This window comes from Rhyacophila brunnea, unplaced genomic scaffold (assembly GCF_057557595.1).
Source record: "Rhyacophila brunnea isolate RB1 unplaced genomic scaffold, BYU_Rbru_1.0 scaffold_11, whole genome shotgun sequence".
Lineage (NCBI taxonomy): Eukaryota > Metazoa > Arthropoda > Insecta > Trichoptera > Rhyacophilidae > Rhyacophila > Rhyacophila brunnea.
In genome coordinates this window covers 3,219,784-3,238,874 of record NW_028232763.1, presented here as the reverse complement: position 1 = coordinate 3,238,874, position 19,091 = coordinate 3,219,784, and the positions used below count along the sequence as shown (strand labels likewise).

The 19,091-nt window shown below is 34.6% G+C and overlaps 1 protein-coding gene across 1 annotated transcript in view; it reads left to right on the top strand.

The window, feature by feature from the left end:
• Nucleotides 1-19,091, top strand: part of Pgant2 (polypeptide N-acetylgalactosaminyltransferase 2) — a 281,156-nt gene that overhangs the window by 226,516 nt on the left and 35,549 nt on the right. Inside the window, exon 2 of the mRNA XM_085958242.1 lies at nt 3,149-3,387. Within this exon, the coding sequence (XP_085814368.1) occupies nt 3,149-3,387 (239 nt within the window). The remainder of the gene's footprint in view (nt 1-3,148; nt 3,388-19,091) is intronic.

Genomic DNA, 19,091 nt, shown 5'->3' with positions numbered 1-19,091 from the left:
TGTTGGAAATGGTTAAAGGTTTGCGGTTTCGGCTACCGGATTTCGCGCAGGCCGTATAATATTTCGCTTTCCGGGCTTACACACCTGTCATATTTCGTGCGGCGCTTAACCGGCCGCGAATTATTAACGACGCGCCCATTACGGATATCATTTCTTTTCCTCGGCTACCTGTCCGTTCGGACGAGGCGAGTATGCGCGCGCACCGCGAGAAAGCATCCTTGTAGCCTTCAGATCTGATATGCTGAAACAAATCGGCTTGGTGCTTTGGCTGAAAGTTTTGTTATGTACTTCTATAACATGTCAGACGTGAGGATTACGGTCCGGAACGTAATTTTCATTCCCGGTATTAGAGTTTTTCATTAAGTAGGTACTAATTGCCCCATGGTACAATGCTTACAAAATAAATGTATTCACATTTATTTTATTAATACGCAGTGTGGTTTTGAATTAAACCATTCCTGCGCATCAATATCTTTCCATTAAAAAATTCAACTCACTAGTTGGAAACAAAATGGCGTAATAATTAACATGAAAGGTTTAACAAGACAGTATTTTTTGTCGGGTTCGCGACATCTAGTTTACGTCCGCCGCCATTCGGCGTCCATTGTGAACATTAATGTCACGGATGATAAAAAATACTGTATAAAAAATGGGATGGCATTTTGGCGCTGCCCAGGGGCGGCATTTTGTCTAGGGACGTCACTGATTCTATACACAAGACTGCTTTCGGCCGCTACGGCAGCTATCTAGGATAGATTTGTATCCAAGTATTAGCACTTATTGTAACAATTATAATAAGTTAGTTGTAATTGTTACACTAAGTGCTATGTTTTAACAGCACCTCTCTTGGCTGTGTTAACTTTAGAGCGAGATAGTTAGTTTTGATTGTTTAGAGTGTTTAAACGGTTAACTTTTTGTAACAATTATAATACCTCAATACATTAATATGATAAAGTTTATCACTTTAGCGGTCGATAAGTATAGAATAGACCCACTGTAATACGAGGAATACAAACGTTTTCATAATGTTTGAGACTTTCGCGGTTTTTTTTTTATCGTAATATTTTCTTGGGTTTCCACCGCGTGTGCTTCTTTATTCTTTCCTCAACGTTTCAGGCTCGTTGCAGAGTTCATATCTCTAGATAATGGGCTCTGCAACGAGCCCGAAACATCGAGGAAAGAAGGAAGAAGTACACGCGGTGGAAACCCAAGAATATAGGTATTACGACAAACGGTTTTCTAAGAATTTTTAAATGATCTTCAAACTATAATAGAGTTAGTAATAATGTATTGTACTAATAAGCTCTTTATATATCATCATCGTATTTTTCTTTACCTGTATCTTACCTAAGTCAAAATTGTTTATAATTTAATAAAAACGCTATATTTGACAAAAATCATAATAGACGTACTTAAAAATTCATCTTGAAATACCGGTATTCCAATTGTAGGTAAGTATCTATTTTCAATTCCAGCTTTCGAAATCATGAAATTGAACGGTATCACGAGTTTGTAAACCTTATTTTTTATGGTACTAACTGTCAATTTTTGGTAGAAACGTATTGCATATAATATAGATAAAAACACAAAAGTATGTATTACTTACTAGTTCGACTTATTTTAATATTAATCAGGACCTGGTTCGTCCGAAATGACATTGTCGACTAAATAACCGATGTAAAATAATGTATATTGTGTGGTTGCTTCGCTAAAAATGCTGTAGTTAGTTTTAATTTACTCATTGTCTTCGTTTTAATTTAGGATTATGAAAACATATTGGTCTATATTTTCATTAAATCTCATTTTATTTTTTTATATTATTTAGTTGTTATGTTTTACGATGATTCTTTTTTTCATAACTCCGATAAAAAGTTGGAGTTGCTTTTAACGTTATACTTCGTTTACACGTGCATGGATTTAATGCTGGCAGGATGAATTATAGCGGCCATAACACGAAAATGCACCCGTAAACATGTTTTATCATGTAAGTTTGCATGCATGCATCAAAAAAGTTCGGAAGCTTCTAAATTTTCACGCAACAGTTGGAATTGTTCGATCTGCGCCTACGCAATATAACGATATTGGCGAACGTGTCGGCAAAAAGAACGAATAGCGAACGAATTTTGAGATTAACCGATTTTTACTACCTGTCAAATAGTACCATAAAATGACAATATCGCGTCTCGCTTACTCTTGAAGAATGACTTCCCGTTTACACGTACATGAATTTACTGCTGATAGTACCTACGTATTATCGCGGCCATAACAAGAAAATGTACGTGTAAACATGTATTATCCTGCAGTTGCAGTATGAAGTGATTGTATGCATGAATCAAAAAAGTTCGGAAGCTTCTGAATTTTCATGCGAGAATTTTCATGCTGAGAATTTTTCGATCTGCGCCTGCGCAGTGGAACGATAGTGGCGGACGTGCCGGCAAAAAAACGAACTACAACGAATTTTGAGATTAACCGATTTTCACTACCTGTCAAATAGTACCATAAAATGATAACCGCATCTCGCTCACTCTTGAAGACTGAGATTGAAGAGACAGTCATGACTTCTACGTGTAAACATTTATTGTCACGATAGTTTAAAAATACTCACTATTGGTGGCAGTAAATCCATGCACGTGTAGAGGCGCTATGAGATTGGCGAGACAGTCATCAGTTTTTACGTGTAAACAGTTATTATCGCGGTAGTTTAAAATACACGCTATTGCTGCAAGTAAATCCATGCATGTGTACAGGCGCTATTATTCTTAGAATCTAGAACTACCATTCATTTCCCATGCGTGTTTTATTATTTCGTCATATGTAGGTTTGATTTATCTGTATTGATATTTCGATTTCATCGTGAATAATTATTATACCATGAAAGCAATAAGATACTAGTTAGATGGTGTCTAACCATCGGTAAGATAGACACAGATATTATTCAAATAAAGACCACTGAATAGAATAGCCAAAAACAGACACGTTAAAAATATTTGAATGACAGTTGTTTCGGAAAATTATCATATGAAATCGTTGCTACATTGCATATATACATTGTATTCAGCATCTCAACTATATAAATCGGCCTACGCTATACCTGCATATCATTACCATGTCAATATCTAATAAATCATTCTTTTCTTTCTTTTCCCAGGAGGAAAACGCAGCCCTTCGCCTCGACAGGGCTGTTCTATTCGCGGGCAGCGGTTCAGTTGGGGGCCTGACGAGCGGGGCCCCTCCGCCAGGTGGTTGGGGCTACCTGGATGAGAGCCGGTACGTCGCTGGAGGCGCTTTAAAACCCGGCGAAGATGCATATCGAAGAAATCGATTCAATCAAGCGGCATCAGACGCGCTCTCGAGTGACAGGGCGATTCCAGATACCAGGAATCCTATGTAAGTAGACACCTAGTATTTCACCAATGACATATGGAGAATGTGAACAATAAAATATTTAAAATACAAAAGCCGATTGCCAATAGTAGCTCAATTTGGAAAGCGCTTCAGTGAATATTAAAATCCATTAGTTAAAATTTGTCGCAATTAAGTATGGCTCCTTTAGCAAGTGGTCTATGTGCGTGGGCGCGATACCCGAGAGATGCAGGCTCGATCCTTACTTATTTCAAAAAGATTTTTCTATTGGTTATAATATATTTTCTCAGAAGTGTTTCAAAAATTATGTAATGTTCAGTTCATGTAAAAAAAATCGGTACGTGTAGGTACTTATGTACGCGCGTTAGAAGTTATACTTATTTGGCGTAATAAAACAAAAACAAAACTTGTGATAACCTATATTCTTCGACTAGCTCTTAATTATCTAGTTTTTTCTCGTTGTTTTTATTTTTATAGTAACAACTGTCACTCTGACGTTTACTCGTTTGTTTACGTAAGGAATTGCAAATGGCCGACAATAATAAATTCGTTGCTTAGGCAACGGAACAATTCTACTATCAAACTTGCGTTCTTATACAGCTGACTGATTCGCAGCTATTTTCACACTGTCGTAACGGTGTGCGCGCGCAGCTATCAATTTCAAATCTCAAAAAAGAAGTATAACTTCAATAAGTAAATTTTATTTTTTCTCGACACATTGACCCTTTCTGGATCCTCGTAGAATAACAAAAGTAAAAGTCCTTTTTATTATTCTATGTGCATCCTTATGCGCACCGTCCACCCGTATCATGCGGGGGAGGCCAGGGATTGAGTGGCTGAGTTCCCTCGTGGACGAGACGTACACATGGAATATTTTCTGCCTAGTCATTGCTTATAAAAATAAGGTCCATATACGCACTCGCCTGTGATATGCGTATAAAATAAACATTTAGGTTCCATACGCCATACGAGCGGACGCAGTGAAAATATGCTGCGAATGTTATCTTAATAAAATAATGTAGCTCAGCGTCAACACCAAAAAAATGTTAGAAAATACATTTTTCAGAAATTTATATTTTAAGGGTACTTTATAAGAATTCATAGAGTTGAAAGTTTCATAGCGAGTAGTTATATTATGCTCATTGAATCGATAACCACGATTACGATCTCAAGTTAAATCAAGGTTTATAATAAACTATTTCTTTTATTTAACGAATAATTCACAAGATTTTGAGAATGCCATATATTGAACATACATTACTTGAAAACGTCTCATATATTATATACCCACTAGAAAATATAATAAAATATATTTGAAAAAAGTGGGTATAGGTATATTCTAGTAGGTATCTGAGATGTTTTCAAGTTATGTATGTTCAATATATGGAATGTTACATTCTTATAATCTTGTGAACTATTCGTTGAATATAAGATATAGTTTATTGAAAATTGTTAGCAAGTTCAAATAGACGTTATAACTAAAAAATAATTGGCGAGAGCCGGGCGTCGGTTAGTAATTAAGGTAATTAATATTCCTTGATTTAATACACAAAAACCGATCGTCAATAATAACGCAATTTGATAAGCATTTCATGTATGACCTACTAGTTTAAATTATCGCAATTAAACAGGACGCTCGTAACATAATTGGTTAATGCAACAGTTGGCGCGATACCAGTGGTTATGCGGGTTCAAATCCCGTCGAGCTTCGTATTTTTTTCAAATATGATTTTTTCATCTGAAATGTTTTCAGGTTAAATCAAGATTATTTTGAAGGTTTTTATGCGTACCTCATATGTTGGAAAGCATCAAGTTTTAGCGTTGTATATTGTCATCACATAGGTACATAATATGTACCTATTTTATTTCATGTCTTTGATTATTTGGGATATAGGCGAAAAGGGTGTTGGAAGTTTAACATTAGATGTAAAATATATACTATATTATGTGCTTACGTGTATTTGTTATCCGACGTAATCTTGAAATGTGCTAAATCGAGTTAATATATTCTTCTTCTTCAAAATTACAACATAAAACAAAGAAAATATAGAAACAGTATATAAACAGAGTATCCAAAGTAAATTCCAAAATTATAAAATACTTACATGAAAGTACACCGAATGAGAGTTTATAAAACGTCCACTCAAATACATCATCACGTAGGTGGAATATATCAAAAACCGAAGTGATTTGGTTGAACATAATTATTTCCCGCCCAATTGTCGTTACCAATAAAAGGTTAGTTCTACATCTACAAATTGGGAGAACGAAGAACTGATGTTCCCGACTTGTTCACACAGGTCAACACTACCAAACATGGCAGAGTTGTCATTTACACTTCGTATAAGTCGAAAAAAAGTACGTAGCCATTTTTAGATCCATTCTAGTTTTTTTGTATAATACATTACGTAAGCATGTCAAAGAGAAAGTTAGTTAAATAAAGTCACGAATAGTATCCATACAGTATCAAGCAAAGGAGTTTCAAACACAGTGTTCTCTCCACCTAGCCTAAGGCCGTACTTCAAATGCTACCACCCCTTTTCGAAGGTCGGCCACCTTTGGGACGATCTTCACTTCGTCCGCTACCCTACCCGGTTTTGTTCAATGGCACTGCACACGTACCGATCAGATCTCTCTGTCACATAAACCGTTGATTAATCGCGTGTTTGAACATGTACCGTTTAAAAAAAAGTTTTTTTTTCGGTTAGGCGCATGTTCAAACACGCGCGTTAACATGTTATTACTCCCTACTTCAGTTTTAGTTTGTCAATTTATGGCTACGGCCGTATTTCAAAAAAACACTACCTTATTCTTAGGCCAATAATTATTATAAAGCATTCATTATTCGTAGGATGTTTATCACACTTGAATGGTCAAAGACAGCTTATAATTAGTATCTTTAGAATTATCTTCAAATGTGTTAATCTTGCCGATTTCTTGAATAATAAAATGCCTAATTCTTGTCAAATTTGGGATCACAGAGATAATCAATATAATTTTTTATCGTAAATATTTCACTATAATAATGTCGACATAAATTATACTGATGGTTTTATAAATGCTTTTAAAAATTAATAAATGTAAAAAATCTTAACACAACTGCACATTTATGTACTGAAATATGACTATATTCTAAAACATTAGAGCGAGCGGTTTAAAAGAATACTATTTTATGTAATAAAAATACCTACTTTATGCAGTCATCAAATGTTTAAAATAAAGATGAAAAATAATAAGGCTTCAAAATTATGTAAATAGATTATCTACAACGTTTAAGGAATGTCCAGGATCATGATTTGAAAATAGAATAAAAGCTCCATTTTGACCTACGCTGAGCATGTCCCCCCTTAATATAAAAATAAATCAACCTTTATGCTGCCATCAAATAAGTTAATCGCACGATACACAGCATCATGAAACATCACATCCATCCTGCGACGGGGTATCATGATTCATGAAGACCGTAAAATTACGAGTGATATTGGTGGGAATATGAAAATTAATATACTTATAGGTATTAAATGAACCCACGAAGAAGCAAAAAGAAATGCTTTAAAAGAGCGCAAAAAATCACTCTTCGGGTGGACAAGGATTGCAGTGATACCCGGCATACCCAGAAGAAAACTAGTCGGAAAACTCATTTTATTATCATTATGAAAGAATCCGTATGTACCTAATCTTAGAAATCTATTGTGGACTCGATCCAACTAAATTGCGAGGACGGACCTGATAATGTGGCCTAGGTAGATAATGAGTTTCCCAGTTTTGATGCTACGTGGAATTTCTTGGTTCTTTCTTATTTGTTTGATGACGTCAACATCCTGTTATAATTAAAGATAGTGTATAGTTACAGATCTATTATTCAAGATCATGTGGAGCCGCTGCGAGGTCGCGAAGTTGCAGTTATAATGTTGAAGTGATGCAAAACAGTTATTAATTGATATCCCGTTATTCTGCCGTATGCAAATTTGCAATATTCGTGCCTTTATCTAGCCATCCGATCGCCTACTAATGCATATTAATTTTTAATCGTTTCTCGCAGTGCAAACATCTCTATTATTACAAATCGTGTAAGTATATTTTTATCCATTAACCTGCTCTCACCTCTCCTGTCAAATTACTGCAAAATCACCTTTCTGATCAAGATACGGATGCTCGATAATTCTCATTCGGGCCTAATCAAATGTTACGTGTACAGGTAAATATAATAATTATTTATTATCTTTTCAGTTATCACGAGTAAATGTCTGTTGAACATAACGCTACGTTTAAATGCTATTAGCGCAAATTACCATTCACGTATTAGACATACCTGCCACTGAAAAATATGAGTTATATTTTTATCTTTGCTCTTCGATTTGAATGCAATTTTATGTAACTACCTATTTCATACGTAATAAATAAGTATATATAATAATTTTAAAGAACGTTTAGAAGAGATCTTTATTTAGCTACGTATTTTTTTCGACTTCTACGAGGCATAAATGAGAACTCTGCCATTCTGGGCAGTGTGGACATGACGTGTCTCCCTGATAACTATCTTAGAAATAGAGAGCATCAGTTGTTTATTCTCCCAAGGTACAGAACCAACCTGCCTTTGATAATGCCAATTGAGAGGGCGATATCTATCTGCAACCAAATCGCTTCGGGTGTTGATATATTCCACTTACGTGAGGTGTGTTTAGGTGGGCGCTATTTTATAAATTCTTAAAATAGGGTATCCTTAGCAAACTCGGTGCACTTCTTTGAACTTCTATTGATGGATAATTGTATTTTCACTGCTTTTGTATGTTTATATTATGTTCTCTTTTTATATTTTCATTTTTATCGTTTTTGTTACTTTTTTCTTTAAAATAATGTTTCATGTCATGTTGTGAACGTATTAAACTTATAATTTGTAATGTCCACAATATGTTAAAAAATAAATTGAATTGAATTGAGTGTAAGTATACAAATTCTTCTTCATACGACTCCAACAACTTCCTTTTTCTAGTACACACGTGGATGACACTTAACCCATTGTCGTTCAGAAATTGTCTCGCATCTTCCGAGTCCATTTCAGCATTCGTAACACTACTGAATATATCAAATACACCTTTTAGATATCTGTGTAATAAGGACTGCAATACCGCACAGAATTTTCAACGTCGGGATTTTTGGATTAGTATTTTTTCTATCTCGGGATTGAAAGAGAGATGAAATTTTGGCTTGTTGTACCAAAGTAAGTAATATGAGCATCCATATACTGGAAGTAGGGATTGCAATACCGGTATCTCAAAACTGGTGCCTCAGTATTTTTAGATACCGAAATACCGGTTTTAAAAATCAGACAATACCGATATATTCGGTATTGAAAGTGAACTAACTAAGTGAAAAACTAACAGGAAAGGTTTAACAGGACTGTAAATTTTTGTCGGATAACGCGATGTCTAGTTTACTTCCGTTGTCATTAGATGTGTAAGTGAAAAAAAGTACAAAAAAAATAATAAAACATTAGGTGGAATTATCAGTGTGGTACATACATATCTAAGATCACTTAATAATATAAATTTATTGAAAGATCATTCGAAGAAGAAAGCGCCAATTATTCAACTACAAGTATTATTTGTAAATATCAAAATCTCTACCATATCTTACCTTTACCTATTTTTAATATATTATTATAATATGTAAGTATTTAGATATTTTTTATTGAAATTTTAATATTTCAAAGAGAATTTCATATCTATATTTATTGGAAGAATTCAATAGGAAATACCGGAATTGGTATTTTCATTCCGTATTGCAATTCCTAACTGGAAGTAGAAAAGGGTCATTCTACTCGTATTTACGTTATGTTTGTCTAGTTTATGGAAACGTGTTCTTTTTTATGAACATATAATTTATTACACAATCCCGCGATTCTTGGAAGCGGTATACCGAGATTGGAAACCCTACTACGTAGTAGCCTTATAATAGGTATACCTAATTGCATTTGTATTGGTAATTATTTTTTGCATACTATGATAATAAAATTATAAAATTATACGGCATCTATAAGATATATTTTGTATATGAATGATGTTCACAAGAATTGACAGTTCATATCAATGTGATTGGCGATTACTATTATAGTTTAGAAGTATACACAGTCATAAAAAATATACTTTCGTAAGTAAGAAATCATAAACTCCATCATTCACTTTTAATGGTCTCGAGAAATCTCTGTTATAGAATTGTATCAATTTGTCATCCAATTTTCGTATTGTGTAAGAATAATATATCTCTTTACTTGTCAACATAATATTTTCGAAATATACCGAATTATGTTTCACTTAAACCGGTTTTTATCTGTAAATGTAAAAGGGGAGAGAAACGGTTTGAACCACAGAAAAGAAGAGTTCCCTGGTTTGAACGTAATGCAGTAAAGTTGTATTTATTATACCGAATCAATATGCACTATGACCTACTTATTAATACTAAGTTATGACATCCCTCTCACGAACACTCTTAAGCACTAAAAGAGGAAGGACGCTGATCGTATGGTTTTTAGAGTGGGTTTACTAATAGAAAAGGTGTTATACTAAACACGTCGTGGGGGAATTTTTCGTGCGAAAACATGTTATATTGCACTAATAACACAATGTTGATTCATAATCAGACTGATCACACAAAAGTTCGTCTAAACATTTTTCTTTTGGCGACGTGTTATTTTAGATTATATTATTATATTATTTAACTTTGTGGTAGGGCGACAATATTCCGCCACGAAAGAAGATACCCGAGTGAGTGATCAGTGAAGCAACAAAATGGTAATAAAAGCATACAACAAATACTTTGTTCTGCACCCTTCGGTTATGAAGATCAAACTATGATACGCGTATCCCTAGGGACGCAGTTTTTTTCATATATATTTTTTAGCACAAATCAAACCCCTTACAAACCAAACCCTTACAAACGAAAATTGCACACTTTCAATTTTGACTCATATGGACCTTAGCGATGTAAAATCTAATTGACTGCAAGTCGCTCCATACCAATCAGCTGACACCTCATTAGTTACATGATGCCTAGTACCAACCAACATGCCCGAATAGTTTACGAAACGTCAGAAATTATGTACGCGTATAATTTTTGGGAATTTACTTAAAATCCAATTCTATAATATGGTAAATCAATGACACAGATACAGCACAATCTGTGACGAACGCATTCGACAACAGCTGATCAGCTAACTTCATGACTTATGGTTGCCAACTCTACTGTTAATATTGTATGTGTCAGTGGCGAAGGATGGAGGTAGGCTGTTAAGATTCGACATAAATAGTGGACACTCAACTTTATCAGTCATTCTTATTTGTTTTCATCGAACTAAGAATACCGTTTACAGATGATGCTGGTTAGTTTTTAAAATTAAATCAAACCCTGCCCCAACCAAACCATACTAGTTTAGGTATGCTAGGCGATCCAATGAAAATAGTGCATACTTTTCGGCCATACTTATTTGCTTTCGTTGAATTAAGAATGGTGTTGGATGGTGTTGGTTAGTTTTTTTTTTAAATTCATTCAAGTCCTGGTTAAGCCAAACTATAGTCGATAAAAATATTCTTCTGTCTATAGTATAAAATATCTAAAAGTATGTATGGTTTAATGCCATAACTTTAGATATTTTATAGATAAACGAATATTTTTTTACTATATCTTGAATTAGGTAGAGTTTAATTGAATTTTAAAAACTAACAAACATTATCTACGCATTGTAGTCTTAGTTCAATGAAAACAAATATGTTTGACTGACAAAGTTAAGTGTGCATTATCTATGTCGGATCTTGACAGCCTACCTCCACCCTTCGCTACTGGTATTGTGTACTATAATTTTGGTCTGTGTACTGTGGTATTTTTTTCCTAGAAGATTTCTACTTCTTACAAGTAAGATTACTAATTGATCGGTATATTATAAAAACTTTAACTGTACCATAGGCGAGATACTAATATTATTTTAGATGGAGATAGTTATCAGTTATCGCGGGCTAAAAAATAGGGACTCGGTCATTAAAATAATAATATACAGATGCATACTACTTATAAATCTAAATTGCATATAAGTAAAGGCTGTGTACTCGAATCATGCATGTGAGTGCAATTAACGGTAGATGTAGAATCTCGGCAGTGGTTTTGTATATAGATAGCGGTGAGTTGTGGAGTGACTTCAAGAAAGCGGAGGGAGGCAAAGAGGAACTTTTTTTATAGACGGCGCTGCGATGTGCTGTGCATCGCTCACTGGATCTGGTTTTTTGCTGCCGAACGGCCTTGCGTTTTCACCTACACTCATTACGGCCAGGGTTCGAATACCGCCAGGTTATTTATGATTTTTTTTATTAACGCTAGATGTTTATATTATATTCAGCGCATCTATTCTATACACAAGACTGCTCACGGCCGCTATCTAGGGTAGGAGAGTGTCCAAGTAGTTGCAATTATTGTAACAATGACAATAAGTTAGTTGTAATTGTTACAATCAGTGCTATGTTTTAACTTAACGGCACCTCTCTTGGCTGTGATAAATTTTAGAGTGAGATAGACAGTTTTGACATTTCAGACGGCTAACTTATTGTAATTGTAACAATACGTGTTAATATTTCCATACTTTCCCACCCTATTTAGCTGCCGTAAAGGCCGAAAGCAGTCTCGTGTATAGAATAGATGCGCTGGTGTATTTCATAACTATATTAGTATTGTATGTTCACTACAACGAATAATATGCAAGGGCGGTTAATGCATTAATTGGGCGCAATGTTTGTCAAGAATCAGACTGCCGTTAAACATAGTTCTGAACTATTGCTGGGATAAAGAAACAAAGGCTGTGCGCTAATAGAGTGAACTAATCGAATTAAACTCAAAGCTAGCTCTAGGTCACAGTGTTTCCTAACCTTATTTTTGCCATACTCCACTTTTACGCTTCAAAAAATCTCCATGCCAAAATTTTATAGTTACAATAGAATAATGAATGTACATATTACCTATACCTATTGTTGATCTTTTTTCAAATTTATCCTTCATATTCCTGCGCTTTTTCAGTCAAAATAATAAGAAAAACTACAAATATAACAGTGCCGCCGTTTTATTTGTCTGAAAGTCAGGGTTGCAATATCAAAAAAAAAATATTTCGAAAATCCGTTTTTCCACAAAAAAATCTAACAAATATTAACAATTTGCACTTTGCCCCCCAAACATTCAAATTGCCCCCGGTGGGGCGTACGCCACGTTGGGAAACATTGCTCTTAGAGAAATCTAATTAAAACCAAGCAGTGCTCCAGTGTTGCGATCCTAAGGTATGACGAAGCCATCAAAACAGAGAAAATCCATAATTTATTCTCGTTTTTTATCTTCTATGTTTTTTTTACATCCTCTGATTTGTTAACTGCCAATTATCAATCGTCATCTCTGTCCATATCCGCTTCTTACGTGGACATCACGCGGAGCTTACAACAAGAATCCAAACTTCTTCAAGACATGCTATTATTCCACAGTTTCGCCGTATGTGTATAGGTATATACTCGATACATGCGATGGTATTTATCGGTTTCCCATAAAAGACTCTTCAGGCATCCGTAGCACATTGGAATGGCCACAGCTAACGTCGTATCAATACTTTAAGTGTGAGGACAGGTTACGTAGTCTGTTGTCCTATTTCCTTATTTCTTACTAGACAAAAAACCAGTTGGCAGTACCACCTTTCAACATGCGGTGCGCTCAATGCATTCAATGTGTTCAATACGCAGGCAAAGAGGGGTGTGTGTATCTCTGCTGTGTTGCGCTGCGCTTCATCGCTTTCTTATATAATATATTGTCATTACACCAATGGTTTCAATTTTCGTAAGTTGCCACTATTAGGTAATTGATAATTAAGGTATTTTAAAGCAGCACCGTCAGAATGCAAGCATTGCATAGGTGGAATATAGTTTTTTTTTTTATCTAGATGCCTTTATAGATATCTCGCATTTACTACCAAGCATGGCCCCCACATGCCGAAGCGGGCCCCCAGGCCAGCATCTTTGACGCCCCCCCCCCTTTATCGCCAAGGTTAAGGGCAGCGTCATGCTCTATAGTAGCGTTTTCCAAATCCTACACGTGAATTGTCATTTAAGTAAGTATATCAATCATACCTCATCAAAAAATAACATCGCACAATCACATATTTCAAAATTGCAATAAGATCAAAGAAAAATAGCGCCAAAGGCGAATTTTTTAAACTATTAGAGCAAATTTATGATATGTTTTTATCTCACTTAGCTGGTCGACCCGCTACGCCGTGCCCCAACGCTAGAGCCCTGTCAGCCCCCCTTTCATTAGGAACTTTGACATGCAAACTACTTTATTTGATACTAAGTCAAAGAGAATTTATGGCGACTGAGACAAAAGACTTGGATGCTGCTCCATTCATTCATCCGTATTCAGATAGTGAGTTTTTTAGTAAAGTGATGGATTTAATTGATTATCGATAATCAAAGTGGAACTCCAGATGGTGCGCTATCGCTGAAAATCGTGCCCGTCTGACAAGTACAGCATCATCTATCAGTGTAGCGGTATGGTGTATGACGGAACTAACCTAACGTAATCGCCTCTGGCAGAAGGTGAAAGGATTTCGTTTTTCTGGCTACCATAAACAATTTGTTTGAGAATGTAAAACGCATTAATGACTATAATAATATTATAATGAAGGCAGTTATCAAAGCTATTCAAATGAATGCCTAAAGAATTAAAAAGTGGCCTAAAATGGTGTCAGCATTACTTACAAAACATTTGTTTATTGAAGAGCTTTACCTAAGTAATTATTAGTATATTATTTTTGTTGCTGGATACATTACGCCTGCTACTATCTCTATTTCGTAATACGTTTAATGATTTTTTACTGTTCTAATAAAACTTTCCATCAAAGTTAACCTTTCACCCACTATAGTGGTGCAGATCTGCCAGGTTGAAAAAACGACATCACACATGAGTACTTCACCACATTGCCTTTTGATACTGGTCTCTGCAACTAGTTCGAAACGTTACGGAAAGCAGGGCAAGGCATGTATGCATATTATCCGTGGCTCTATCCGACTGATTTTCTCTTAGGGATGCTTACATACTGTAGCTTAGAAGGGATCTTTATTTAGCTACATATTTTTTCAGACTTATACGCGGCGTAAATGTGAACTATGCCATTCTTGGTGGTGTTGCCTTGTGTGTCTCTGATAATTACCTTAGTAATCGAGGGCGTCCGTTGTTTGTTCTCCCACGGTGCAGAACTAACCTGCCATTAGTAATGCCAATTGAGAGGGCAATAACCATGTTTAATGAAATCGCTTCGGATATTGATATATTCCACTTACGTGAGGGTGAATTTAGGTGGACGTTGTTTTATAAGTTTTTAGATAGGGTCTATCAAAGTTCACTCTGTGTGCTTCCATCTACTTTTACTTTGTTATTTTTGTTATTTTATTTTATTTTATTTCTTTTCTTTTCTTATTTTATTTCTTATTTTATTACTTATTGTATTATTAACTCACACTTCTCTGTATTTTTATTTTATTTTAATTATTAACACTTATTTTATGTCATGTCGTGACTCGTGAACGCTTTGAAATTTATAATCTGTTATGTTCATTATAATATGTAAAATAAATAAATTTGATTTGATTTGATTTGATAATGCACTGTGACAGCCCAAAATCAAACAGTTGCAGTCGTGTGCTTTTACTATAATATGAAAGAAAACTTATAACTGCATTTAATGCATTTGTCGGCACACTAATAGCCTGTTTCCACGTGTGTGAATGTACTGCTGGCAGTAGGTACGTATTGTCGCGATAATAACAATAAAATGCTAATGTAAACACTTATTGCAAGTTGCAAAACTGCACGCATGGTCAAAAAAGTTTTGCGGTTTCAGATTTTTCTAGCGATAGTTGTGGACATGTCGGATAAAAATACAAACTACACAAAATATACACGCAACAACAATAAACTCATGTCACTGGCACTTGGAAAAATAGCTTGTCGTGATAATAAGCATTTTCGTGTGTAAACAGTTATTGTCGCGATTGTTTAATTTACACAGTATTGCTGTCAGTAAACCATGCATGTGTATATGCCAGTAGCGAAGGGTGAAGGTAAGCTGTTAAGATCCGCCATAAATAGTGCACATTAAACATTGTTAGTTATACATATTATGAACGAAGACTACAATTTATTTACAGATGGTTTTGGTTAGTTTTTAAAAATCTATTAATCTCTGCCTAAATGAAACCATAATAGTTTTGGTATATTTTGGGCGATACGACAAAATTGTGTACACTTTTTCCTTCATACTTGTTTGATTTCATCCTTTTTTTGATTTCATGTTTGATAAGAATACATATTACACAATATATTGTTGGTTAATTTTTCCTGCATAACCAAACGATAATAGATTAAAAATATTATTCTATCTGTCAAATATTCAAAGTTATGTATGATTCAATTGTATAATTTTAGATATTTTATAGATAGACGAGTATTTTTTGACTATTATCTATTATGGCTTGGTTTTCGCGAGGTTTAATTGAACTTTAAAATTTAACCAACACCATAATATGTAAATTATTGTAGTATTATTTCAATGAAAGCAAATACGTATGACTGACAAAGTTTAATATTTATGCATTATTTATGGCGGATCTTAATAACCTACCTCCACCCTTCGCCACTGGTACATGCGCTATGTTTACTCCCAATTTGTATCAAGTGACAGTTTTTTTTACACGGAATAACACTTTTTCCTTCAACAGTCTGTATTTTATTGAAGCACATCAGTTTTCTCTTATTTTTTTTTAGTATGTTGAGAGTTTTTTTTAACGTCGACGTAATCAAGCTCCATGTTTTATAACGTTTCGACACAACATCGAATAAAACACGCCGGGATGTAATTTATAGGGAGCGACGTCCTACTATGTTGTGGTAAATTTCCAAACACAATCGATACAAAGTATGCCAATATCCGCCTGGCGCCACAATATCACGATGGCAGATGTTTGATTATATGGGAGATATTACGGTTTTATGGTGGGACGAGTGATATTTTCCAGTGCCGCGTAGATGATAGTGTAACGAATGGGGAAAACTTTACGCACCTAATAAAGAATAATTTAACTTAGCCGATTATTTTTAACACTTTTCATTGAATATACATAATTTGGAACACTTTTAAAAACATACAAGAAAAACTCTTAAAATATATCCGGTAACATTCACGCCCCGGCCAGAATTGCAAAGAATGCGGGTTGAATTCCCGTTCGCCCCATGTTTTTTTTTCAGGCATTTTTTGAATATGTATATTTCAGAGGTTGTTTCAAATGTATGACAACTTGTCGCCATCTATGTTGCATTGATTCAAATTACAAATTCTGGTACTCAGAAAACATCTAAGATTCGTAATTATCAGAAGGATGGTAGGTACTTGAGACTGTAGAGTTGGGTATTTCCCGAGAAAATCTCCATCTCGAGATTCGGGATTTCCCGAAATGATGAAATTTTGAATTCTCGAGATTCGGGATTTCCAGAAAAGAATTCTCGAGATATCAAGAAATTGAAAAAAAACCTGTAAAAATCCTAAAATCAGTGTAAAAGCAGACAAATTCCAAAAAAATATGATTTTTTTTATTTAGGTACCGTTTTTAACAAACAAAATAGAAGTAGGAAAGCAAAAATAATTCAAAACATTACTTATTAAAATAAAATTTAAAAAAACACAGACTATCAATCGCTGCGTCTGACAATCGCGTACGCTTTTGAGACACAAAATTCCTTGATGTTGCAAAAGTTGCGCTCATTTTGAGTTTTTGTTATTTTATAAATTTATATTTAATTGTGTTAAATGCCCCGATCAGTCTTTGAACGTTTTGTGTTTCTGTCCACTTTTTTCATATAGAAAATTGTTTTTTTCAATTAATATTTGATAATAAAGAAATCCCGAATCCCGAGAAAAGATTCTCGAGATCCGGGATTTCCCGAAATGTTAAAAATTCTATAGATTCGTGATAGAAATTCTCGGAAATTTCTCGAGAATTCCCGTCGGGAAATTCCCGAAACCCAACTCTATTTGATAGGGATCGATAACTCAAAGAATAAAAATCATTCACCCGAAAAGTGCGTTTGGTTCCGTCCAACTTTTTTTCAAATGTGTATGTTTCTCAGATAATTTCTGTTTTTTAAGATAAATAATTACTATTCGTAGAAATCAGGTGGCAATAGGCGAATTGTGGACAAATTGGATGCAAGTAAAGCATGATATAACTGAGTGGAGGATAATAATATTAGAGGCATATTATATCCGGCAGGACGAACGGTCAGGAATTATATTCGTATTTAAAACAGTTGACAGAAAAATAAGAACAGTTAAAAATAATTAATAAATAATAATATTGTTTGGCTCTGATTCTAATTCTAAAAAATATTTTTGTCTATACTCAATAGCTGATGGCGATATTAATTATCAAAAGCATAAATAAAAAATGAAATCAAGCAAAATAAATATGTATTGTATCTACCTATATCAGCTATTTAGGTTAGAATTTATTGTCTGAAGTCGTGACGCTACTATCGTGCTACGAACATCTACAACGCTTTATAAAGCTCTGCGAGGACTTAAGTAAAAAGCTCTCGTGGGTTGATATCGACTCATTTCGCTTTCCTTTGTACGGAATCTCGGACAACGAAACTAAAACTCGCCCCAAAGCCGAGATGTCGCGGTCAATATTAATGATGTCCCATTAAAGCTTTAATAAACGTTGGGACGTGATTGATCGGTCACCGCGCAAAACGGACGGGTATTTTGTATTGCGGTGCGTGTCGGGCAGGGTCTGCAATACGGTTTTTAGATTCCATTTTCCCGGTATCATCATTATCACTACGACCCAGTGGCGAAGGGTGGAGGTAGGCTGTTAAGATCTGCCATAAATTGTGCACAGTAAACTTTGTCAGGCAAACGTGCCTATTTTCATTGAAATAAGAATATATTTTACAGATGGTGTTGGTTAGTTTTTAAAATTCAATTAATCCCTGCGAAAACCGAGCCATTATAGATAATGGTCAAAGAATATTCGTTTACCAGTACATATATCAGTTAGTATTACAGAACCAATTATATCACAGTATTTAAAGGTTTGGTTAGTTTCTCACATTGTAATTTTATTTTTAAAGACCATATTCGTGGTAATTGTATCGAGTCTTAAACACTAATCTACATACAATATCTAGAATTTTGTGAACTCTGCAGTTAATTATTTTCGTTTTGAAAATGTCTAAAATAAATCCTAATATAACTCAAATTCCTTATTCCAATTCCAACAAAAACTTTAACACCGTTACGTAGATACACATTACGTTGAACATATTAAACCGAATGCCTGGTATTGTTTTGCCACAGAATTGTGACCCCTTATCCGTAGCATGTTCCGAAAGGATGATATTATCATCGGCGTGCAAGTATCATCTCCGATCTAAAATTTTGAATATGTTCCGCTTCTATAAGAAAGAGAAACAAGAAAGTTATACTAATAGATATAGTTATAAAATACCTCATGAAGCCAACAAATGTGTATAACGAAGAACTGCTTTTCCGCGTAAGAATATATTATGATGTTGTTATTAATTAAGCTTTATTAAATTTTAGGCCATTGCCGAAGAATTCAAGTGGATTACTAAAGAGAGATAAATTTATGTTT